This window comes from Varroa destructor, unplaced genomic scaffold, assembly GCF_002443255.2.
Source record: "Varroa destructor unplaced genomic scaffold, Vdes_3.0 BEIS01000002.1, whole genome shotgun sequence".
NCBI classification, from domain to species: Eukaryota; Metazoa; Arthropoda; class Arachnida; order Mesostigmata; family Varroidae; genus Varroa; species Varroa destructor.
Genome location: NW_019211455.1, coordinates 57,823,027 through 57,848,402, shown reverse-complemented (window position 1 = coordinate 57,848,402; position 25,376 = coordinate 57,823,027). Strand labels below are relative to the sequence as shown.

Genomic DNA, 25,376 nt, shown 5'->3' with positions numbered 1-25,376 from the left:
ACGTATTTATCAAAGTTACGACAATTTAACACAGACGTCAATATATTGAATGATTTCTTAATTTTCATTCGACTTGTACCCATATTGTTCATTCAAAATATATAGTAGACTAAGGGTGACAATAATATTCATTCGCTAATTATTTGTCAGCATTTCGATGATGTAGGACCTATCCCCATAGAGGTAACTTGTAGTTCTAGAAATGTGTAGAAGTTACAAACTATTTTTCTTTGTCATTAGTATAGAGCGACATCGGTCGTTTAAAATTACTCAGAACTGTCTCGAACGCGCTATTTTTAGATTGATACGAGGTAATTTCTGATTTGATAAATAGGCGCTCACATTCTAAATTTCGCGGTATGTCCTTGTCGCTGGTGGTGCTTTCTTCAAACGGCATAGGCTTCCTCAGCTTGTTATACTTCCGCTTCGTGCGGAAACCAGACCTCTGTTGAAGTCGCCTAACCAGTATAAACATCAGCCCAATACGAACTTTTAAGTTCGCTGACGTTCAACGGTCAACGTAATGTATATCTATCTAAACGATGGCGAATCTTTGTTAACACATAAGACGAAATACAGTAGGGCAAAGCAGACGATTTTTGCTTAAATAGCAGAAGGGTGTAACCTGGCGTTGTATAATACTTCCACAATACTCAAAAAGAGTAACAATAATCAAAGCTATCACAAGTCAAAGAATAATAAATAAATATTTAAAGAAACACGCAATAGATATGTGTATTTTTAGCCCTATTTGCTCGGAGAGCACATCTCAATCCATTTTTCTTCCGATTGTTCAAGAAGTCTTCTTTGTTCGATTGGTTCGTTTTATACTTATCTTTGCCAAAGTGTCAGTAGGCAGCAGGTAATTATTGCTTTAACGGATGCCTAAAATGGTGATCATTGTTTATCACGCGAAATTTCTGGTCATTTTAGAAACTCTTTGTGCTTGATTCGAGAAAATGACAGTGAACGCCGACACGTCTGTAAATGCTAAGCGCTAATGCGCCGACGAGCTTGTTGAGCTACAGGAACAAAAATTGCCAAGAGAGACCTAATTTTTTCGTTTTTTGAATTCATTCAACAACGGAGACGTACTAAAGATATTTTGTAATTTAAGGACAATCGATGACTGATTCAGTTAAAGCTGATTTCGATTGTCGCTTTTCACAACCTCTTTAGAAAATCTGAGTAGCTAGTTTTATCACTAATTTTCAGTTTGATTATTGACATTTTTTCAGATCCCTTTAATTTTTCTCGGATTTCGAAATTACGATATATATATGGTCAAACATGTATATGGTGTATTCTTTCTACATAGTGACACAACTATTTCACATGGCGACGCTTTTTGGTTGTCATCCATGGAGCTTTATCGTCAGCAGACGTAATGAAGTGAGCATGGATGAGGTAGCAGGGACCCGTTCACAGAACGCTTTTGTTCTCTTTTTTCTGATCAAGTTGAATCCTACCTTCTTTGCCTTTCTGCGGCAACGGTGAATAGTGTATGACGACATCAACTGAAGCCGTCGATAGCTGACGTGCATCTCTCGCATTCATAGAGCTCATCGATTATCTTTTATATTACCAATTGGATTTTTTACAACGGTCGTCTATTAGTATTAATCTATTAGTAACTTATCATACTATTGTATAAAACCCTCTTTTTCTGAGGTTTCGTATTTTTTTTAGTAAAATATGTGCGTAATACAAAACAGGGCCAAACCTCCTAATAAGACTTTTAAAATACCTTTCTTGTATAACCTAACTTGAACCATCTTTCGAATATCTAACAATTAGATTTGATGCTTGTTGGCACTTTTTATTCAGGTGTCACATGACATTCACGTAAAGTACAACCCTGCCTCGGGAGCTGTCGAGGGACTCCCTCCCGAGTGGGTACGTCTTCTGCGTGAAGCCAACATTTCGAAGAACGAGCAACAACTTAACCCGCAGGCACTTGCTCAGGCTCTCGACTTTTACGAACATAATATTAAGGATACGGCCGCGGGGACGAAAGCGAAGTTCCTCAAGAAGCAAAGTCTTGAAGACACAGATGATGATGGACCACCCCCACCACCTCCCCCAAAGCACGCTAACAGTGAACAGAGTAACGTAAGTTCCTAAATTAAAACTAATTATTGTCCGATTCCTGTGGCGAATATTTTTTTAATAGGTCTCCCGGAGAAGAATGCTCGCGACAGAAAATACTAATGGTTTTGGTTACTTCATGCTGCTGATCGGTCATACTGAGATTATTACTACCGGTCAAATAACGTCGATAGTTATGTCGTAACACACAAACGAATCTTATTTCCATGACATGGTTACAAGGGTCCTAAAAATGTTAACATAGTTTAAGTAACTAGAAGTTACTACATATATGAAGCAATAATATATAATTCATAATTAATTTGTGAGACAATCTACAAACAATGTATAATTCTTCTTTCTGCCGAAGACTTCTTATCGGTCTGATATAATACATTGCTCATAATGGCGAACTGTTGATTTATAAACTTCATTTGGTGTACTTGGTTAAATTGCTTCTTCACTGATAGCATGTATCGTTGTTGGAATATAAACTTTTCCTTAACTTTTCCTTTTTTTTAAAACGCTTTAGAATGGAATAGGCCTCGTTTGTCGATGTCAAGTTTCTTTTTTTTTTCTAATGGTTAGTGGAGCTTATCATTGTTCTTGTTCATTCATGTTCTTCCAGAACGTTGACTATGCATATCCGGAACAGTTTCATCTGTTCCAGATATACTTTTTATTCGATCGATTATAAGTCGTGCAGACGGATCCGCCTGAAACTCTCCGTGACATTGTTTTACACTGTTTCATTTTCATACTTCCAATAGAGTTCTCCAATAAAATTTAAGTTTTCTTTATTTAAACATTAATTTTGGTATTACTTTATCTATTCGTCATGTTTTACAATTAAGCACATGCTGAAAAAAGAACAATAATTAAATTATGAACCGATAAACACCCTGGACATATAGAGCTATAGGGACACAACGGTAGTACGTATTGATGCGGGCATTATTATTATTATAGTTATACATGAGCAGAAAGGCTTTTGAAAAAGTTTGCCGTGAGGCATCGGATATATTGCAGTCGCGTAATCACGAGACAAATATCATCTTCAGCTTAAGTAAACATGCGGGATACTATCAAATAAATTATACCATAAAAGTTGACTGTGTAGCTCTTATGTGCAGAAGCGCATATAAAAAGGATATTTAATTTAACTTGAGAGGCGTAGCGTCTTTTTGTAAACATCATCGTGTGATCTACTATACCAAATAACTTCTGCGGGTCAAGTGATGAGTATGTGAAGGTCTGTCTGGCAGACGAGCGTTTGCTGAGGTTAAATCTTTGATTATAAATATTTCTGCGCTATCTTTCTGTCCGAAAATGAAGGCGTTAATCATCGATATTTTTCTGGGTAACCATATTTGAGAGTCCGTATGATTTGATAAATATATGTATGTTTATGGTTAGAAAACATAATTGTAGACTACAGTAAATTGATATACTTGATTTTTACATGAGACTTATACATTTGTAAAGATATTCTATCTTAAATGTCCACGACGTCTTATAAAGCAGCTCCTATTTCATTTGACTAGAGATTCTTTTGCGTCTTTTAGGTTTGGAAAAGTCTGTTCCGCTCGGTTTGCTGGGAACAAAACAGGACTCTCTTGTTACTAAATGTTTATACCTGAAATCCACTATTTGGCCTCTTACCATTTTCTTGACAGAGGAAGTTTTCGTTAACTAAATTTCTATTTCTATTTTTTTCATTTCGAATCGATGTTTTTTTTGTCTGTCTAATGCATAGGCGCTTCAAGATGGCGAAGTCGTAACCTTCTGCAAAGTCTACATAGACGCATAAGTTCTTAACAGACGAAAGTATTGAGTAAAAGTTCTGACTTACGAACGATATTAAATCGCTTGGCACACTTCGCCAAGCTTTGCGTGCTTAACAGTTGAGCACAGGTGGCCACATTAAGAACGGCTCTCGTTCCCATGAAAAATTCAATCGAGTATAAAGAGAAGGATCGGTAACATGTAGTCTCTCGCTCATTCTGAACTTCTTCTGTATGTTAATCAAGAATGGTAAAAAATAACACTGTTGCAGAACTGTATTGCCTAAGGCGACTTAAATTGTCCTACGGTTTTGCGCAGCATTCAACCGAATGCTAGAATTCCTTCGTTCTACGATGTATGTTCCACTGCGACATGTCAGCCGCTTTGTCATTTGTAGTCGTTGGCGAGACTGATCGGTTTACCAATCGTCGCGTTGAGCATTCCTTTCACTCAGTTCTCCCGGAAACATTTTCTTAAAAAAGCTTCATGTCGAGGTCGCCAGCGGCATATGACGTTGTGTTATGCTACGTGACTGTGTAATTGTGTGTAGCGTGCTTTGCCGTTCGCCATCATTGCCATTGGCACTCACATGTGCTGGGCAACAAATGAAGTCAGTGGATTCTTCTGACGGGTTTAAGTAAGTTTACACTGCTATCGTTCATCAGCCTTTAGCTTAAGACAGACACAAAACATTCAACTTTCGGACATAGAAGCCCATGCACCTGTCCTATACGTACGTGAACGTTCATGTGGAAAGAGCTTATGTGCATACTTGGAACATCTACATTGCCTGTTTGCGCTTTGCTTATAATCACGAATACGGCGATAGCAATACTATATGTATCCTGATGTATAAATCTGTAGGCGTACCTCGGAACTTTTGGCCGTTCGAAATGAAATGTCAGAAAGTGATGTTTTTCTTAATGGGTTATGAAATGTACGTGGGTTCATCTTTCGAATGTTTACATGACAGATTTGAGTTACGTTTGAAACTAACATCCGTTTTTGTTTCCATTTAGTCATATTTTGCTCTCGTTTTGAACAGGCTAGAATGATTTTGAACTCCAAAGCTAAAAACAAAAGTCTTGGCAAAATTATCATTAGCCTCAAGCGTAACTCTTGCTTCAGCTGTAGCTTCTGGGCAGGCCTTTTTGGGAATATTCCCGTACCCTGGCAAGCAGGAACAATCGTTGGGTAGTCAAGCATGTATATATATATATATATATATATATATATATATATATATATATGTATATATAGTAGACGTGCATATTGTTGTATATCGTATCATCTTGACACCAATTTATCGCTAGTTCAAGCGATTCTTGTTTTGGCGTTGATGCACGTGGGCCGTCATGGGTTCCTCCCCCATTAAAAGCGGGATAGTGGTGGCAAGGGTTGAGTTAAATCAACAGTTTTAACGGCCCTACTACCAGCACCAATCATAGCCCGACTGCGACGATGACGACGTGCAGTTCGTGCTAATACTACGTTTGGCGGGCGTCCGCTTCACCACCTCATAACCGCAGCTGAAACGGGACGACTACATTAGCAGAACGCTGGCTGGATCAATTATGACAGGGCACACATAAGTGGGCGACTCGGCATACTTCTACAGTATGAAAGTACCCCTGTTAGTGGATTCGTTAGTGTATTGTACAGACGTGCAGAACGCATATAGTTGTAACGGTTTTTGTAGTTGTGTAGTTGAAATCTCTTGACCACGGAAGGCAATCAATTCAGCGATTGGTACCCAACGAGGTCAGTTATGCGCTGCTCGAATGAGGCTGCAAATGGAAAAAGAAGCCTCTTTCTAATTTGTTCTACCAAAGCTTATTATACGGTTAATAGGGATAATACACGCGCTAAACAGAGAACTGGCGGCAGTTCTGGAACAGTTTTACGGTTGTGTGAAGACTGGCCTATAGAAAGAGTGTATGCAGATACGTGCTCGTATATGGTTAATGAAAAATGTAGATGTTAGAATATTTCATACAGTGACTCTGAACAAGGAAGCATTTGTACATCGCCTGTCGCGCATATTAGGAGAGCTTACTTGCTTTCCGATGCGGTTCTCACCTTAAGATGCCATAATGGTGTGGAAGGCTGCGGATTCATTGGTAAAGACTGAGTTCATCTGGACATTTCAACCTGGATTTGATGTACGCCGATGAGTATTTCATTGTTAACGTATCTGCTAGGTCACGGAAATACTTCCACTGCTTCATTCGGTTGTTAGATACGACCATATCGGTCAAAGTGTTTAGAAAATTTTATGGCTAGAGTGCATCGCAATATATTATAGTCGAATATATCACAGGAATACATATTTTTTTTTTCGATTCAAAACTAATACAAAATAAGATGCGTTCAGTCCTTGCGTGGCTGTGTAGGTGTATGTGATCCAGGATATCAACGGTGCTATCAACGACTCTATTTAGGTTGCTGTGTATCTCGTTCTCTTTGCACCCGCCGGTACAACCTAATACAAGTAATCAGTCTTGTGGTATTAATAGAATATAAGGCGTACAGAACAGAATCACCTAGATTACCTTCTTGCGGCAATATGTTAAGCTGTACATGCTGACAAAGCATGGTAGTGCGAAATGGCCTTACTTTTGAGACCAGACTAGTATCTAGACTACTCTTAGGTAGCTCTTTGATGCCAAACTGCTTTGATACAATTGCAGATTTTGTGAACGACTTCATTGCAGAAAAATAGTGTCATCTATAATGATGTGGCCCCATTTCGAGATGTCAAATCGAAACAGATGTCTTTGATCCTGGCCTGGCTAACAAATCAATTCTGCCAACGATTCAAGGCCATTCACAAGTCGGGCCCCAACCGAAAACAAAACATTTAGACCTGATCTCGGACCATTTGGATTTCGTGGTATCTGGGAAATTCGGACTCTTCTACAGCTCTCGCTTTCGCTATGCTCCCGAGGATATTTTCGAAACGGATAATAAGCAATTCGTCATGGATATTTCGGTGTCGTTAAATGGAAATGGCATTTCTTTGAACTGTTAATTGTCTTATAATTAACCATTTAAACCTGTAAACCAAATGGGTGGATTTCCATTGACCGTCGTGGGCGCGACATTTTAGCACATGGTACCCAATCCTGTCGATTCTTAACAAGCAGATTTTACTAATGTATAGAGCTTCCAACTATTCTATTTTAAAATCTATCTACCTAGTATTAGCTTAACTGCGCCAACGTACAGTTGCCCAAACCCAATCAGCAGTGCGCTGGGTTAACCAATTAGCTGCTCGCAGTCTTTAACTGGAACCAACTTGATGAATTGAATAGCCGGGAGCGGCTATCGGAACAACGATGCATAGTCGAGATGGTCATCACCATAACGGACATGACCTAGCTTCCATAGAGTTTGTCTACTCTCGCTATTGGCCGTCGTTATTTTTTTCTTGGTTAAATTCCAGTGTGAAAAAATAAGAAGAGTGTAAGGCGTATGAAGGCTGCACGCGGTCGAGGACTTCTCGAGGAATCGGAAATCTGAAGCCCGTCGTAACGGATTAACGGCCAGAAATTTTGCTTCCCACGTAAAAGTTGTTCGGTCGACGCCTGATTTGACCAGCGATTTGGAAGAACTGATTTGACTTTTCATTCCTGTATATGGTATATTGTGCATAGTTTAAGATTTGTTTTTTGAGGAAGATTTTTTTAGAAGATTCTTTTGAAGAAATGACAAGAGCATTTTATTCAGAACAGTCTCTCTTTTTTTTATTGATTTTTTTTTTATTAGTTTTGTTGGCCTGTTAGCGAAACGAGTTACGGGTGTATTTTATTCATAGATCAATTAATTGTCCTTGTCTAATATTATGCATAGCATTACCTTAATGCCATACAGTGCTATATTTCGGACCTGTCCTGAGTGCTGCACTCAGTGGGTGTCAACAAATGAATCGTAGTACTACAGCTGCTTTCGCTGACGATCGTAACTAGCAGCCGGTGTTATTTTATCGCTAAATCTCTGCGTACATATGAATGACTGGATGCGTTCCAGTAATTTACGCACTATTTCTCTAGTGACGCATATACGTTATTATTATATGTAACTAATTATTCTTACTATTACTTGGATAAGTTCGGCAAAATTCAGAAAACATCACATCATAGGACTACCTGAACAGTAAGATATATTTCGAAATCGACTTTTTGTTGCAAAAACGGGAAGAATATAAATTAGCTGATATAGTTAGACAAATGAACGCAAAACTTAATATACGAATCTCAGCACATGCTGGAAATCCTTTTCCTCCTCGGATTCGGTATCTTTTTGTGTTTGAAGCCTGCTCTAAGATGAAATAGAGAGCTGGTGCTATTTGTCATCCGTTTAAAAGGTCGGATTGATTCTTCTTTCAGCGGAAATAAACCTCTGCTTCATAGGTCACGATAGCTATTGGTACGGATCGAGAGGCTAAGAAGCTTTTAAGCCTTTGTTACTAGTACTGTATAAGACCTATCCGGATCTAAAAAGAACAAATTTCAACAATAATAGCTGTTAATCAGATCTTAGAATTCGTTTTTTTCGTCACAGAGAGTTATATCTAACACTTTGTGGCAGCCGACAAATCAGAGAGTATCGTTCGCATTAGAATCGTCATACGTTAAGCTGTCTCAATAGATAATGATGTAGTTCAGATCTTCCCAACACTTATATGTGATTAAGTTGTGTCGTGAAGCAATTTGTGCACTAATTATTACATTGAAGATTGATTGTTAATGTCTAATAGGTTAACTGGACTAATCAAATGCCATCTCTTCCTTATCGGCTGTAGGGAACACCAAAACCCCTCAAACGAACGGTCGTCAAAGAATTACCCGTATACGACAATGTTAAGCCACTCACACCGCCTTCGCGGAGACCGCGTGATAAGGACTTCAAAAAGGACTCACCACCTGATCTCGATAAGGTATGTTAGTAATACATGCGTCCTTGTAGTCTTAATTTTTAAATGAATTGACATTTTATCGTAGGTTTATAGCATGCGTTGGATTAGAGCAGTTATAGCATTGCATACTCTATTATCACAAGTAGCATAAAACGGACGTAGTTAACAAGTTTCTGACTTCAAATGAGGGGAATAAAAATAAAAACATCGTTCGCACTACTCGTACGAATAGAAAGAGATGTATGTGAACGACACCTAGCCGGTTATCGGTATCCGTTATGTAAATCGAGCTTCATTGATACAGAGATCCGAGAGGTCAATAGGCTATCGCTTCTATAGCTGCTCAGTCTATTCCGCTTTAGACCATATAAATATGCCTCTATCGGACCATGCATACATATTATTTCTCATGGCAATCAAGAAGTTGGCGTGATATCCCGTTCATGGAATATACGAAATTTATCTGCTCACATCGAGTTTGACAAAGATTGAGGACGGGGCCATTATGCACTTATTTCGAGATATCATTAGCTAACTTAGAAAACTAATAGGCACTATTTTCGCGTACCTAGTTGAAAAGATATGGGCAAACGTATATATATATACGCAGACGAAATTTTGGAAATAGAATAAACCTCTGTGAGTTTCACCCAATAACTCATGGTCAGTGGATACTCCTAAATGCAGCGTCTTCGTTCTTTATCGAAGTAAAAATCTAATTTATAGCGGCTCCATGTATCTGATTTTTCTTTTCGATTCTCTGTTAACCATTTATCAGATGGAAAAAAAACTGCCGTTGTCGTAGAAAAAACTGTCAATAGATTCGATTGGCAATCGAGTAAAACGAAAAATAGCAACGAATGTGTCGTAATGATAGACAAAAGAAAGTGGAATTCTGACGAAGGGCACATAGCACCTAAAGATTGTCCATGTCAAACTCACAGCCGAAAATAAGCTCGGGAATTTGCTGCATTCGGGAACAGTTATCTTAAGATGGCACGGGCCATTTTTACGTCTATCACCAGACTGCATCCATACACCGACCGAATTCCCATGTTGCATTTGTGACAACCTTAAACGTCTCTCCGCATCAATGGCGATTGCTAACTGCGTACAGCACATGAATAATAGAGTTCTACATACCGATATCTATCGGCCTGTGTATTGAGGCTGAGGTTGAGCTTTTCGTGGCATGATAGCATAGGTGTAAACAAACAACAAATCCGAAAACATTTGAGACCGTCCAAATGTTCCCCCCATACGTTTCGAACTATTTATTTATGCATAAACAAAAACATATGAATCCATACAATTTTTCCGTCTGGCCTTACAGGGGCCAAATTCTAGTCCTCGATGCCAAAGAACTTCTGGATGATATCAACTTCCGATAGATGTTTCGGCCGCATGCCTGTCTGTGACTGTCTTTTGCTAGAAGTATCTCTGAAGCACCACTATACAGAAATTAGTAGGTACATAATGGCGCATAACAGGATTTGGAAGTTTTTTGAAATAACGGAGAGGTAGTTCTCTGTGGTCAGGCGCAAGAACTCTTTCGTGGTCCCGAGGCACCGCAGCTTTACTGTACAGCATATACAGGCAGTGTGACTAGGCGTAAACATCCTCTGATAGGGACTAGCCATAAATCCCAGTTACGGTCGTTGACAAGTAATTGGGTCGCCGTATCCTTCCCAAACTTCACTTCTCGATCGTGCATGGTCGTGGCGAAAGATATGTGCCTTGTGTCACGCTTGCCTTATCAGGAAAGTTTGGTAGGAGAGCTGCGATGTGTCTAAAATTTCCAGCAATGGGAACTCAGTTGAAAAAAAGAACTGAAGAAAATCAACACATAAGCCATCCGGGAGCAGATGTTTCGCTGCTTGAATAGCAAGATGTTATGTAGTCGAAAAGCATAGAAAGATCTGATACACTCGTGTGTAGAACGAACTTCTCTTCCTGCTAAAAATGAACAGCCGTTTTGGCGATTGAATGTAATCAATCCGAGTATAAATTCATTGTTTTGACTAAAGGGTACGTAACCAGCTTAAGGATTAAATAGCTATTTTTTCAGTGTTTGTCCCGTCCTAATTTAAAGACAGCTTTATATGCGATTGACATTATGCTACTTGGATCTGTAGCACAATAAGAACTGATGTGGTTTTTAAAGTCAAACTAGACCTCAGTGTCTCCTTTAATCACAAGGTCAGTATTGAATCATCATCGCGTTCTTTATAATTCCTTTTTTCAGGTGTCCTATTCCTTAACAGATGTTTATAGGTTCGCTGTTTGTCGCTAAAGTCAACTCATTGTTTCGATGTTTGCACGAGAGGAAAAATTCTTGAAGGTGTCGGATCATACATTTTCATCGTTCGCTTTATCGCAAGCTGTTTATTTAATTGGTACCACGTTAGTTTTACGATTTACCATTCGCGTTGGTCGTTGCCTGAACGTAAGAGGCGGGCGAGCTTTGCCCACTGTGACAACTGCCGAAAGCGATTTGTCGTCGGTGCCTTCAGGCGCAACCACAGAGAGACAGACGCACTTATTATACATTAATATACTTTTGTTCATGTGTGCGTTTTCTGCCACTCGCTGCGAGTTGGAGGTCTGAGAGGTCTAGATGGCTAAAGGGGACTGGCCATAATAAGCGTCATCGAATTTGGGCTTATGGACGCTGGAGCAGCAGCAGTCAAGATGCCCAGGACCTTTGCGGGCGACGCTATGGCAGAAAGTGGAAACTGTGTAAAGAGTCGATGCTTGCACCTCGTTTACCGGATTAAACTATGTTCATACTACAACTGTGAAAGCAACGAGAGGAGTGTTGCATACGTGGTTCAGAGGCCCAGGCATTTCTCTGCTGTGTTATTTTTATCATTACTACTGTTTGTTGCCTGTTATTATTGATAGTTAACAGATTAATGACTGACTTTGCGTTACATAAGCGAACGCTAATTGTTCGATTAGTAGCGATGTGACGGGTAGAAGCGATCAATGATAGTAATTCGTTCATTTTTACTATGGCGTATAAACGAATACCTTCGAGTCTATACGGGTATAGCTTTAGGGTAATCTTTTGCCATTCTTCTGTTGAAGGCAGCTGTAATTGACTAGAAAACATGAGCAAACCTGCATAATGTGAATATCTGTATCTATATATTCTTATTTACAAGAAGAATTACTTATCCCACATGGGTCAAAAAAAGAACCGGGATCTTCCGGCGGTCATAGTACTGGTTTTTATAAACTAAAAAGTAGCGTTCACAGTTAGCGGTTCAATGAACTTGATGAATTACGCCGGATTAAAGTTTATTTTAGTCACGTCTTGGCATGAAGCGTGTAACATTAACTGATAGCTTTTTAGAGGAGCGTACCGCTTGGGTGACCATAAGGTTTTCGTTTCCGTAGAAATTGAGAACGAACGAATGCAGAGATTAATCTACATGGACCAGCCAGTTAGTTCCTAGCTGTTCAGGACATACCTGGGGCATTTTGTATCGATTTAGAACAAGTCTTATAAATGGTGGACTGTTGTTTTTCACTTGTTTTAACTGCTCGTGAGAAATATTAAATTGTGTTTTTCTCGAAAGCGACGCACACACACACACACACACACACACACACACTTTTGAGTTGAGTTGACTGCGTCAGGGAATCGCGTTAAATAATGTGCGATATCAATCTGCGTCTGTTTTAGCTTCTTCGAATAGCAATAAATAGATATGCCAATCTACCAAAAGCTCACGCTATGGACTGCAGGATAAGGTTGTTTTAAATGATTACCCGCACATTGTCGCGCATATTACCGTGCGTTTTTTCCCCTAGCTTGGCGAATGTTTCCTCGTGGCTTATTGTCCCTGCTACACGCATCCCTTCTGACATAAAGCAGACGTCAAGCAGTCAGCAACCAATGAATGGCTCAGCAAACCCTGTTTGTCTCCATAGAGTTTCACTTCTTTGTTGGTCGCGGTTCCGGGATGTTGACACGCTGCTGCCGCATCACTACAACCTCCTCATCGCCTCCGTTTGAGTGTCACGTAATCTTCATGGTAATAATAATAATGTCAGGAACACGCTGTTGGTGATGACGGCGATATGCTCATATATCCATCATGTTATTCGTTGGTACTGCCGCGTCATTTGCGGTGAACTTTCGTACCGTTCCTGTGCGATACAGTTGTATTTGTCAGCTCCGCGTCGCCGTGGGTCGAAAAGATTGAGAGGCTGGGGAAGAGGGAGAAAATGCACTAAAGCAAAATTAATACAACATCAGCGCTATGGGAACGGATGGAAGCTGCGCTGGGCGATGGCTGTGCTAACTCAAGCTAACCATGACCAGCCGGCAATCTTAAAACTGGTTTAGATCCTCTGGAATTTTTCTATGACACCGTTCGGACTATCAATATTCTTAACCTTCGCCGGGTGCCATGGCCTCGTAGATTGCGGATCGTTGGCCAGAGAGACGAACGCTATTGCTGTTATGTTTTGATCACAAAATTACTGCCACCATCGATCGCTGATATATATTGGCAGCAGAATGTGGCAGTCCGAGAGACTCTAAATGTCTACGCAAACATATATGCAGATACACGCATGGAAGTGTATATATATATATATATATGAGAACTTCTGCTGACCAGGTTATAGGTGAGTTTTAAGCCAGTGCACAAATGGTACAAACGGCTTCTCGATGGACGGCAGATATCTGGAGACAAACCTCGCTTTGAGCAACCTGCTGCAACGGGTATAGATGATAACATGAAAAAACCAAACAAGTCCGTGCTAAGAAATCGCCACATCATCCTCAGGAAGCTCGCGCAAGATTAGTACACTAGCCATATCGGACCATTCTTAGAGCTTATTTCGAGACTAAACGGCTTAAAGCGAACGTTCTGCACCAGAACTTTGATCTCAAACAAATATGGAGCCCTCAACAACTTTAACGCAATCACAAATAAGATGGACTTGCGTGGTCATAGCAAACAAGACCTAGTTTTGTGGATATGGCGTGGGGCTCAAAACCCAATCGTCTGAGTGTGTCTTAAATCGAAGAGAGCTGCAAGATCCGAATAAAAAGCTAAGTTCTTTTGTGCGGTCTTGTCTGACTACTAGAGCTAGCGCATTTGAAGTCATCCCGAGCAATTCCAAATCAATAAGGAGCGAAAAGCTTGCGCAATGTTGTTCGCTGAAGTCGGTATCAGTTCTGAAAGAACAAGTATCGGTTTTTATGTACAGGCCCACACAGCGCTATCTGTAAAATGCTTTAACAGAGACTAGATGTCTGCGTGCCCTAAACCTCGTATTCGCCAAACTTGGTTCATTGTACTAGTTTTTCTGTTTTCTTCGAGAGAGAAAAAGGCTTTGAGACAAAATAAACGAAAACAAGGACTGAAATATGTTTCCACGATTGAGCTAGAAAACTGTTTCAGCAAGATTTGAGAAATGGTGACACATGCCGATTGGATCTGACGGAAACTAGCTTGAAAACGCCAACTGAACCGATGGAAACGAAACCCATTTTTCGATCATTTTTTGACCCAGTAGATGTGTAGCGAACTCTATCGAATAGTCCTAGCAGATACTATCAATGCTGTACCAGTCCGTCCATCTTCATCACCATGATTATTGCGACAAAATTAAGCCATAAAAATAAAATTAGGCGATGAGATGATTTACTGTTTCAAACATGCCCGTTCAATGATTGAGAAAAACAATTATGCAAGCATTACTAAATTGAAATTTTACTGGCCGTAGCACTTGTAACTATTGCTCAGATCTTGCTAACTATTATTTATTGATTTGTTCTTAATTGTCATTAATTACAAGTCTTGCTTCAGGATTTAATGCTGTAATGTGTCTAGCGTCAATGCAATCTGCCTAGTGTCTATACGACGTACAATAAAACGTATTTCGCGCAGTGAACAACGAGTTATGCCAATACCTGTGCGAAGGATAAGCTCATGTGACCTAGCTAGGCTAAAATGGCCTATAACAACAAATTTCGAGGATGAAATAATAAAGACTTCAAGAGAATCCATTGTCCCTCGAAACCGATGCTAGTCATAACGAACCATGGAGCCAGTCGTTTTTTTTTTTTTTTTTTAAATTTTTCATGAAGCTGTTAAGGTAATCTGGGTGGATAGGTGCTCCATAACGCACGGATCGACTGATAGTTTCGAAAAACAACAGTAAGTCATATATAACGATTCTATATAAAATGCACGATAAGATCCAGAATGAAGATTCATTTGAATGCACAGCAATCTAGATTAGTTAGTTCAGACGCAATCAAAAATCTTAAGACGAAATATTTTAGTTGTGATGGATCAAACCTAAGAATCGATATCGGAAACAGGTTGAATTTGTAGCCAGTCACAGTACAAAATGCCGTGCTCGATATGAACGAACTCGTTGAATAGCTCAAATATTATTTTTAAGGTAAATGAAAACCAGGTAAACGTGACGGTAACGGGCGGAGTCGAGCGAACAAAACCGACGCTTCGACCAAAGAAGCGTCAGGCCATGTCAGATGAAGAGGCGATTCAGAGACTTCGAGACGCCGTTGATCAGGGAGATCCAGAAACTCGATATACGCTTCTTTCCAAAGTCGGATCTGGGTATGTTGTTTTTGCTTCGTTTACCACTTCAGTTCACAGTAAATACATTATTAACAAAATCCGAAGCCCGAATGGATACATTTGACTCGGTACAACAGTACGATTTTCACGGCTTTTTATCGTAAGCTTCTGAGCATCGCGTCGTATTTTGCGTTCTTCTTCTCGTTAGGCTAGTTTAGCTGTCCGTTGTTATTATCTGATCACTTCTTCAAAGCGCAAAGGCTACAACCAGGCCGGTTTAAAGCAGTGTTTTGTGTATCTACCGAAGACGAACATTTTTCCTTATTTGAACAGCGCATAAGAGGAAAGGGTGTGCTGTATATAAAGTGACCCAGCCTTCGATATGGTATCTCCATAAAAAGAATTGGGCAACCCACGCAAGTTATATCAGGCTAGTTGTTTGTATGCTTTTAACAACGGCCCTTTCGTCCTGAAACGAATAGAATTAATTGGCTTCTGCATCATTGAGAGCAAATCAAAACTGAATCCGTACGCCCCACATACAACTATTAGTATTATGATAAATTTAAATCATATAGTTGAAATCGCTTTGCAAACACTGGTATTTTTATTGAAAACTATGTGCATTCGTTCCTTAGTAAGCAAACGTACCTCTAGAGAATAACTTGATTTCTACTATATTAGGCTGTGACAAACGAATCTGAAGTTTAAATTAAAATGATGATTTTTTTTATAGATACTCGCCTATATTTTTACATAACTGTGTCAGTACTCGGGCAGCCTTTGAGCAGCCATGTACCATATTCTCGTATTTGGTCTCTCTATCTATGGCTTCCCAAAATAAATCGATAGTAGGTTATGCTTGCCCACCGGTTGCATTTTATAGGGCATGGAAAGCTCCGCAATCACTCGAAGTTAAATCGGGAGAATAAGTTGCTTAAATATTAAACGTTAAATATTCCTTTGCTCAGTTTAGGAAGTAATTGAGCATGACGATGAGATTTGGCATTGTCATTAAGCAACCAGACGGCGTGCTTTCTATTGCTGTGCTAACAATTTCTTTTTCTCGAGGAACTCGAGATAGGGGGCTGCATTCATCGTTTCACTTTCGGCGAGTATCCTACATAGAAGATGCCCCCAATATCTGTTGCGAATACTACCGAATTTACTCAACATTGCCATCGAACTTGATTTCTCTATAGGACAACGCCGCCGCTCATACGCCTGGTCCCTCTCTGGCTGCCGATAAAGACTGAGCCAAATCTCGTCGATGGTGACAGTATGCTCCAGGCGAATTTTTTTGCGCCTGGAATACGTCGCATACATTTCCAATTGATCTGGAATCGATTAACGGAAGAGCCATTTATTATTCAGTTGCCGTGTTTTGGGCTATAACACGTTACGTGTGAGCTGCTAGTTTTGGCTGACAACTCCTTAGACTTTAAGCTCTGCTATCGTGAAAAGCCTGCTCGATTGCGGCAATACGTTCACGCCGCTAAAGTTCCGACATCTGGTCACCTCCTCGTTAACCTTCAACATTTCAGCCCATGTTCCTGAAACGTTTGTACCATTCGCACAGCGTGCCTTGCCTGATGTTTTTACCACTTTCGAAACGAAAACTTGACCATGAAGCGTTGACGTTCGAGATTAAAAGGTGTTCTCCCGTCTAAACTCATTTCTTCTGAAGTAGACGGTTGACGGTAGACGGTGAACCGGTTTTTATTTAAATCTAAAAGGCTGGAATATTTATCAGCTAAAATCCACCTGCAAGGGGCACACAATTTAAAAGTTATTCAATCTGAAAGTCCACTGGATTCACTTATAACAGCCTAATATTTGCGGTAACGGTCTCAATTGCTGCGATACTGTTCTATACATAATAGGTATTATTAGAATTGTTTGGGCAGTATAACGAATTACGGTGCGGCAAATCCTATTTCCTATGTAGGCAAAATAACCTATTTGCTGGCCACACGCGGGTTATAGTGTCAATTGATTCTGTTCACTATTGTTATCTTACTCTATACAGATCCTTAAAAACTCGTGTGTTTGACGCGGTATGCCGCCGTTTTGATTCCAAAATATTTTATCGCCAACACAACGTTTATATAGCTATCGTCGATAAAATATTGCTCGTTTACGTAGCAAGTCGTCTATGTTGACGATATGACTGATCTGACTGACTATCATGGTATGATGAAGCTGGCCACAATATCCTTGCGTGTTGATCGCGCAAGAACGAAATTAGTAATGCTCATTGGTAATATCGAATTCACAATCGACGTAGGTTGTTGTGATGCTCGTAGGAATACATCTCGCTCGCACCATTTTGTCAAAACTAGCATTTGCTAACCAACGGCGGGTTGCGGAAGTCTTGTCCAAAAAATGATGTTACCATGCATTGTATACCTAACTGAGAAGCGACTAGGATCCAATAGATGGCATACTGTTAATACAGCAAGTTTTTTCCTACAATGCAAATTGTCGGAACTCGTTCTCCTACATTTCTTTGTTGGATGGTTTAGGAATATAGATTATCAATGGTTGTCTGTCTGTCGGCCATCGTTGGACCAGAACTGCTCCTCACAATATACGTTTCCGCGTATGTACTACAGTTTTTTAGCATATGGTACCCCAATACGATGTGTCGTTCTCTAATTAGTCTCACCTGCTAATCCAGTGACCACAGTAGGGCGGCCAGACGTTTGTAAACGGCTTCCCTACAAACCCCATATATACAGGCGTTTCGGTGTGCGGAACATATCGGCTTTGCTACTTCATTTTGTTTATTAGTGCTGTTAGGATCATCATAACTGTTACCATCGTATCGTTATTGGTGGTAAAAGCTAGATAAATACACTAGTGTGCACAGACGCTTTGCTTTGATAGCGAGCACTCTATGTATATATATATATATATATATCTATATATATGTAAATGGTGCGGTTGTTGTCGTCAGCTGTTCCACAAGCATTACAGTTTGGTTCGCCTGAGAATGTCACAATCGGTCTATAGACATTTACGCCACTTTGACCCCTTTAGTGATAGAAACATTATTACTTTTTATTTGGACAAAACCCGTTAGAACACGAAAGGCACTACGTGATGACGTAGAGAAGTTTGCCGTCATGTGCCGACGCAGTTTGCCGTCATGCGTCAGGAAATAAATCTGCCACGACACATATCTAGAATTATAATTTGTTTTTTTGTGTGGATAAACCATGTTAAGTTTAATATGGCGATAAATTATTCGCAGAAGTACTGGGATTGCTTAGATCATAGGAGTTTTTTTACACCTTTTTTTTCATTAACGTACTTAAACCATAATATACAATAGTTTTTCTTATTATCTACTGCCGTTTCAAAGTAATTAAATTAGCATAGTTTTATAAGACACCTACCGTGAACGCTTATACTTTTTATCAGATTATAATAAATTCCAGAGTACTTCAGCAGATAAACACTGTTGATTTACGACAAGTCTAACTGCTGCCATCGGAGCTACGAATCTACCCATAAACGTTTAGATTTGTTAAGATGATCAAATGTCGGACATTGTTTGTCCGTGGCTGGCTGTCATGATACTCGCCCAAATAATCGTAATGCCAGGATAAAATCCTGCACGATGCGGGGAACTGATTAAAGGAGACGAGATTATAAAGAGCTCCATAATTAGGCAGGGCCTAAAAGGCATACGTCTTTATAAGGTAAGCGGACTGGAGAAATGGGGTAAACGCACAGCTACTCCGTCTCATCGGATAAATTTTCAAGAGGGTTTCATGTGTTCTCTCAGTAAACACCTAAAATTTCAATCTTTATTGTTTGCCTGCCGTGTTTTCTGGCCACTGTTCCTTATATTTCGTCCTTGTTTTACCATATAAGGTCGCACGTCTAAATTAAAAAATTTGTGTGCCTTATTTTTAAGACTGAATCTGAACAAAAACAGATGTCTTAACGAAATGCATATCTGCATATTCTAAAAGTGTCATTTCTGGCAATCATAATTGTTTAATATATAACAAGCCAAAATTCACAAAAATACAGGGTCCCAAAACAGCCAAAAAGTTCAAAAGGTATAAAAAGATACTAAAAGTCAGGAGTTTTCCTGAAAGGCCTTTTTTGAGAGCTGCGCGAAACCCTGCAATAATTTAGACTGTCGATATGAAAAAAAAACGTAAATCATTAGCCTTGGTGAAGGTTTTTTCAGTGTGGAGGGATTGGGTAATAGCTGATTTTTTCTTAAATTTTGACAACACCACACTGTTGTTGCCCATGACGAGTTTGTTGCTTTGCTCTAAAAAAATGCCTTTTTTCTAGTACCAGGAATAGCGGATGAAGCAATACGACAAATAATCTACCAAATTTTCTCCCATTTTCAATGCACGACCTTGCATATATATATATATATATATATATAAGATTTCTTAGGAAAATCCACAGAAATGGTTCAATCCCTCGTTTTGGATTATTAATGCTGAGATTAATTATGTTAAAGGTCAAGCCTAGAGAATTAGTTGTTAGAAATAGGACTACAATTATAGATTTTTATTTATTTTTGATAAAATATTCTGCTATAGTGAAGCAGTGTGTTCCTGCACGTATTTAGAGCAGAGATTAAAATTACTGCTCAGCGTTACACAGTATTTCATTGTTTGAGAAACGGACATTTTTTAAAACATCTTAAATATGCATATAAATCAGCAACCATTTATTATCGACTTTGGTTACTTTTTGCCATCTAACCTTAGCTATACTAATCAACATACTTATCCAAGCGAAAAAAGCTCCATGAAAACGTGAACAATTTTATCGACTGCACCCAAACGTGCACCCTTTGCTTGTAGGCTTGATATCTCTCATATAACATTTATCGCGGAAGCACAATACAACTTTAGTAACTTTTTTTTTTTTGTCTAAGTTAGAATTGTACGATAACGACGCACAGATCCCTGTCCTACTGATCTGTATGGAGTTTGTTTCGCTTCTATTGGCATGTCGTACTACGTGCTTCTGCGGAAGCCATTGTATAGGTATATTCTCTGCGCCTGTCAACGACGAATCCCGGACACAACAATGTCACATTTGTACATTAGTAGCGTAAAAGCCCAACAAGTACGCCACATTAGACGCTACAACAGATAACAGCCGCAATAACGCAAACTCAAACAAGCACGCGCGACGCTGTCGTCACGTCTCACAGTCACTGAATATAACGAGTCCAAGTTTCGATCCTTTGTTGAGCTGCATTATTGATTTGTTAAGTACTTTACCGGCAACGGCGGTGACTGAAACGGTGTCGCATCAGTCAATTGTTCCGGACTTGCTATTCCTAGCCGTGATGTCATGATGCTCTATATATGCAATGATGGTGAGTCAGTGTACGCAAGGGGTGATGATAAAAGTGTACGAGTTTACGCAAAAACGATTATAGGTCCCAGACATCTGTCATATTCGTCGTTTTAGGTCATCATCAACGGCATTTTTGTAATCATCATCCATTATATTTGAATTGGGTAACGTAGTAAGCTAAGTCGATACAGCACGAACGATAGATTATTAATATAGTATTCCAGCCGTCTATTATTATCGAGATAAAAAAATTCACTACTGGTCGACAAGAGTGCAGTACGTGCTTAGGAGGTAATGATGAGCCACGTCACACGTCGACGATAAATGCGTATCATTGAGCCATGAAGGTTCTGTTCTGTAATAGATACACACTTAACATACTACATGCATTCTCCAGATGACAATAGAAGCGAGTTCTCTTTGATAGCGTATTGTTGACAACAGTCATTTATAAATCAAGTGTACTGTTATTATTACCACCAAACGGTAAAAACAAGCTTTGCGCAAGAATCGGTTATTACAATTGCCGTTCGGTTCTTTTTTGTTCGTGAATGACAGCATATGGTTTTATATGCAATTACAAACGCATCAACGTCGAATTTATTATTTTTAGCGCTATTATATGTTCGAATGCCGTTACCGAAATGGTTTTTGTCGTTCGTGGATAAATTTTTGTTTACATACAAATATACATATTTCTACATGCTGCCGACAATTCCTTTGCCAGCCTTTGTTGTTCCATCTTTATTCGAAATGTGGAACTACCTACAAATAAACTAGGCCAAATCAAACATTTATAGATCAAGCAGATGGAGAGAAATGAAAAGTAACATTAGTCTCAGCAGGAGGGCCGTATGACGTTGCAAGATTGAAATTTAAAAAAAAAAATGTTATTGCGACACGGGAGATATACTGAGTTAGATGAGACATTATGCTGATGAGCATAAATGTACTATGGCGACACTTTCGGCAGAAATGGATTTCTAGTAATAAAATGGCGGCAACTTTTAGATCCGACAGGCAAACGTAAAAAACCGGTAACAGCAGAAATTTTCACTGTAAAAAACTAGACCTTTATCTGGCGATCCATTGAAATGCGTTAAACTTGCTTGTGGCAATGCGTTCGTCGTTCAAATCTGGATAGCTATTGTACATGGGGACTGGGACCAACCGTCTGCTCTCTCTAGTCATTCATGGGCCGAGCCAGTCTCTTCGAAGCGATAACAGAAAGTTCTGTTGGACTAAGCAGTCAAGTGATGTTCCGAATGCAGAAAGCTAAGGCTAGCAGACTATCTGCAGGACAAGCTGTAAAACAGCTGAGAAAACGGGGTCTGGATAAACCGTTTCTCTAAAACAGAAAATTTGAGAAGCGGCATAATGCTAACTAACGAATTGCTTCTACTGCATCTAAGCTCGTTTACGATCGTTACTCTGATGTAAGCCAAGAACAAGAACATGTTGGAAAATCTAAAACTAGCAATAATCAAGTTACGTCTCCCACAAATGAATGAATAGACTCCTTGGATTTTTCAAATACGTACGATTTGTATCCTTCACGTGTTTCACTTTATAGAATCTTCCGAGAGACACCCAAATCAAAGTAGAATGATAACGTTTTCTGGCTTACAATTTTTTTGCTGAATTCTTCCATTAATCTTGGCAACTTGTAGGTACTAATTACCTAGCATTCTATCCATGTTTCCGTTATGGCCAAGTGAGTAACATGTCTGGCTGGTAGACACGTGGTAATCCGATGCTTAAATCCGGGCATATAGACACTTTGTTTCGTACTGAAAGTTAGCCGTCTGATAGAACGCCTAACGGCGGTGCTAGACGTGCTAACTTTACACATTTAGCATTTTAGCTATAGCTATCATAAAACTTTATATGGCCGCCATTGCAACCGTTCAGTTCGCGATCAAGTGCCCTAGCAACGATCGACAAAAAACACCCTAGTTCGTACTACGTTATGCATACACTAATAGTCTGACGTGACGCTATGATGGATAGCAACAAAAATGACGGTAAACGCCATCGTACACCGAGTGGATGCTAGTCGAGTGATAACGCCTCTCTTGCTTGACGTGCTGCCAGAATTTCCATGCCGCTGTTCTTTCACGATCAGCTTTAAACTAGTTCGACCCTGGAACAAAAAACGATCGGCAGTGAAAGAAACGGGGCATCGCCTAGGCAGGCTGTCAGCACAGAGTGAAATATGAGCATGGGCATGGTGATTGAGCTTTGTACTGACAGCAGCAGCAGCAGCAGCAGTTGCTGCCGCAGCTGCAGTCACATTAACAGCGGTGCAACGCAATGACGCCGTCTTTCACAATAGTAGTTTTATCGTCTGTATGGAAGTTTTAGTTCGAGGCAAGCCGAAAAAAAAAAAAGAGTCAAACGGAACGAACGGCGAACAGAGCGGATGCTAAAGATAGTTGAAAAACAGAAGTAAAATGAAAGTCTTATTATAAGTGGAATAGCAAACAAGCAGCAAAACGCGTCTGTTACATTTCGGACATTGGCGACATGTCATTTTCGTGCAGGACAATCACATAATATCTAGAGTGGCCGCACCAGTGTTACTAGTGTGGATGGTATGTAACATTTTTGTAAGATGATCCTGCAGGTCTAGTATAGCTAGGCGATTAATAATGAAAATAGACAATTGTTTTTTTTTTTCTTTAGATATTTGCTCTCTTGCTAATACCATTTAAGAACTGATGCTGAAACCAACAAAGATAAAGCTTTTGTCTTTTATGCTAGCATGCCTATTGCCGTAACCAATATTTTTTGTTGGAATCGTTGGTTGTAGACGTAAAAGCTCTCTTGTTGCCTAAAGACAGCCTAGGTTCTAGCTTGGTAGCACCGAAATGGTAAAGTAAACCAAAACCAAAGTTTAACACAACGTCGCTTTCTCTATAAACCTGAATTCACTCATGTGGAAATCCTCCACAAGGTCAGATATCTACGTGAAAACAAAAATACGCGTGTAGCATTGTTTACGTAATTTCCCCTATCTTTAAGGACCGGTGGATCTGTGACCCTTTTTAAGCAATACAATTGTTCATTGTGTCCATCTCCGGTGCTCGGCATATATTTCCGTTGAGCCTTACACTGAATCGGTGACAGTGGATACCTTTAACTTAGTATTTCTCTTACCATTCGTCTTTATGCCACACAGTGAAATTTGTAGAATACTAAGCATCTTTTATTGACGTACCAAAGACCACATAATTTTATGCTGCCATTTGTTTATCAAGATCTTTGTAAAGGTACGATCTACTCGCTTTCAAAGCCATAGAAGGGAACATCTGTATATAGTGTGCACTTTTCATTCACAGTATTATTCCGTACGCCCTCTATAGACTAACCTTGAAAGAATTGTTCTGGAATTTCACTCCGACCAGTCACTTGAACTTTAGCGAACACAAATTGGTTGTTTTGGCTGTATGAACATTAGATGAGCAGATGCTATCAGCGGTGTCTTCCTGCTTTCTTCTTATTGAGTTCCTCCGCAACTGCAGCTACTTACTTAGTCCTCGCATTTGGAAAACCACGTACCATGCACGTCTGCCACCAACCGTTCAGATGGCCCCTAATCTTTTAGCAGATTTGCAAGATTTGAAGTTTGTTTTCCTGTCGCCGTTCGGAGGCAGGCGCACAGTGTCTGTCTTGTAAGTTTCACTTTTGGCAAACGACCAGGAAAGCTCGGCAGACCTTTATTCGGAGTGGAGTAACATATGGCAATCTGCATGGCTAGAGATTTCGACACCGCACTGCGGCGGAGGGATGCGCGTACTCGGGTTGCTTAGCCCTCCAGTTTATTTTGTTCTTTATGGAGCAGGCGGAATGGAGCGGAACGATTCTTTCTTTCAGCGCCGAGTGGCGTATCCCCCACCTACGTACATGTCTCGTCTCGAGTGGATTCTGCATTAATACGATGTATCGTTGTGTGTGGAGGGTCGCAATGTCTAATCTCACTGCAATCTCATATGTAAGTTGAGCAACATATATATATATATATGCATGTATATATATATATGCAAGTAAAACAATAGGAGCAAGGGCAACGTATTAAACAGAACAAAGACCCATTTCGAAATACGTTATGCAGAAGAAAAGAAGAAGAAAGATCTATAAAACCTTACGCATGTCTGTGAGTATGCCAGCCTTCCTATTACGAGCCATGTGTGGTAAGCTCGATGTGATGCTCATTGATGGGCCATGAGTTTGCAGGGGCAGAACTCAACCACCGCGAAATTTGTAAAACTATTTTATGCACTTGTTAACTCCCCCTTGTTTACTATAAGAACAGAAAAATAAGTTAATTCGAAATGTTTTTGTTCCTATGAAAAGAGGAAGCAAATATATTTTCGACGTCATCTGAAATTTACATTGTAATATTAGGTAATAACTTCAAGTAATCAACGTTGGGCTGATTAACTAATGCGTTTTTCGGGAGATAGATGCTAGGCAGCAACTTATTGTGAAATAAGTCCAAGGAATATTGAGTCGATCGTTCTAATAGAGACTAATAAAGAAGCATTAACTTTTGAGAAGCATGTTTGCTGTCCGGATAATATTGTCCATTTACTGACTAATTGTTAATACAGTTCCATATATATATATATATATATATGCTCGTTGCTTGATCGTAGTGCGCT

General features: G+C 39.7%; 1 protein-coding gene and 2 long non-coding RNA genes across 6 annotated transcripts in view; 2 read left to right on the top strand and 1 right to left on the bottom strand.

Annotated features, from left to right (window-relative positions):
* LOC111243740 (serine/threonine-protein kinase PAK 1-like) overlaps window positions 1-25,376 on the top strand; it is a 55,989-nt gene that overhangs the window by 22,763 nt on the left and 7,850 nt on the right. For all 3 annotated transcript variants that reach the window (XM_022789744.2, XM_086981975.1, XM_086981974.1), the window contains exons 3-5: window positions 1,828-2,112; window positions 8,678-8,812; window positions 15,224-15,402. In XM_022789744.2, the coding sequence (XP_022645479.1) occupies window positions 1,828-2,112; window positions 8,678-8,812; window positions 15,224-15,402 (599 nt within the window). The remainder of the gene's footprint in view (window positions 1-1,827; window positions 2,113-8,677; window positions 8,813-15,223; window positions 15,403-25,376) is intronic.
* On the top strand, window positions 5,169-8,654 carry LOC147758057 (uncharacterized). The gene is made up of 3 exons (XR_015322497.1): window positions 5,169-6,035; window positions 6,588-7,514; window positions 7,984-8,654. It is a non-coding gene; the product is annotated as an uncharacterized LOC147758057 (long non-coding RNA).
* On the bottom strand, window positions 15,942-22,746 carry LOC147758056 (uncharacterized). Of its 2 annotated transcripts, none has more exons than XR_015322494.1 (2): window positions 22,254-22,746; window positions 15,942-17,127 (listed from the first exon to the last, which is right to left on the bottom strand). It is a non-coding gene; the product is annotated as an uncharacterized LOC147758056 (long non-coding RNA). The 2 variants fall into 2 exon arrangements; XR_015322493.1 differs by having other exon boundaries at window positions 22,394-22,746.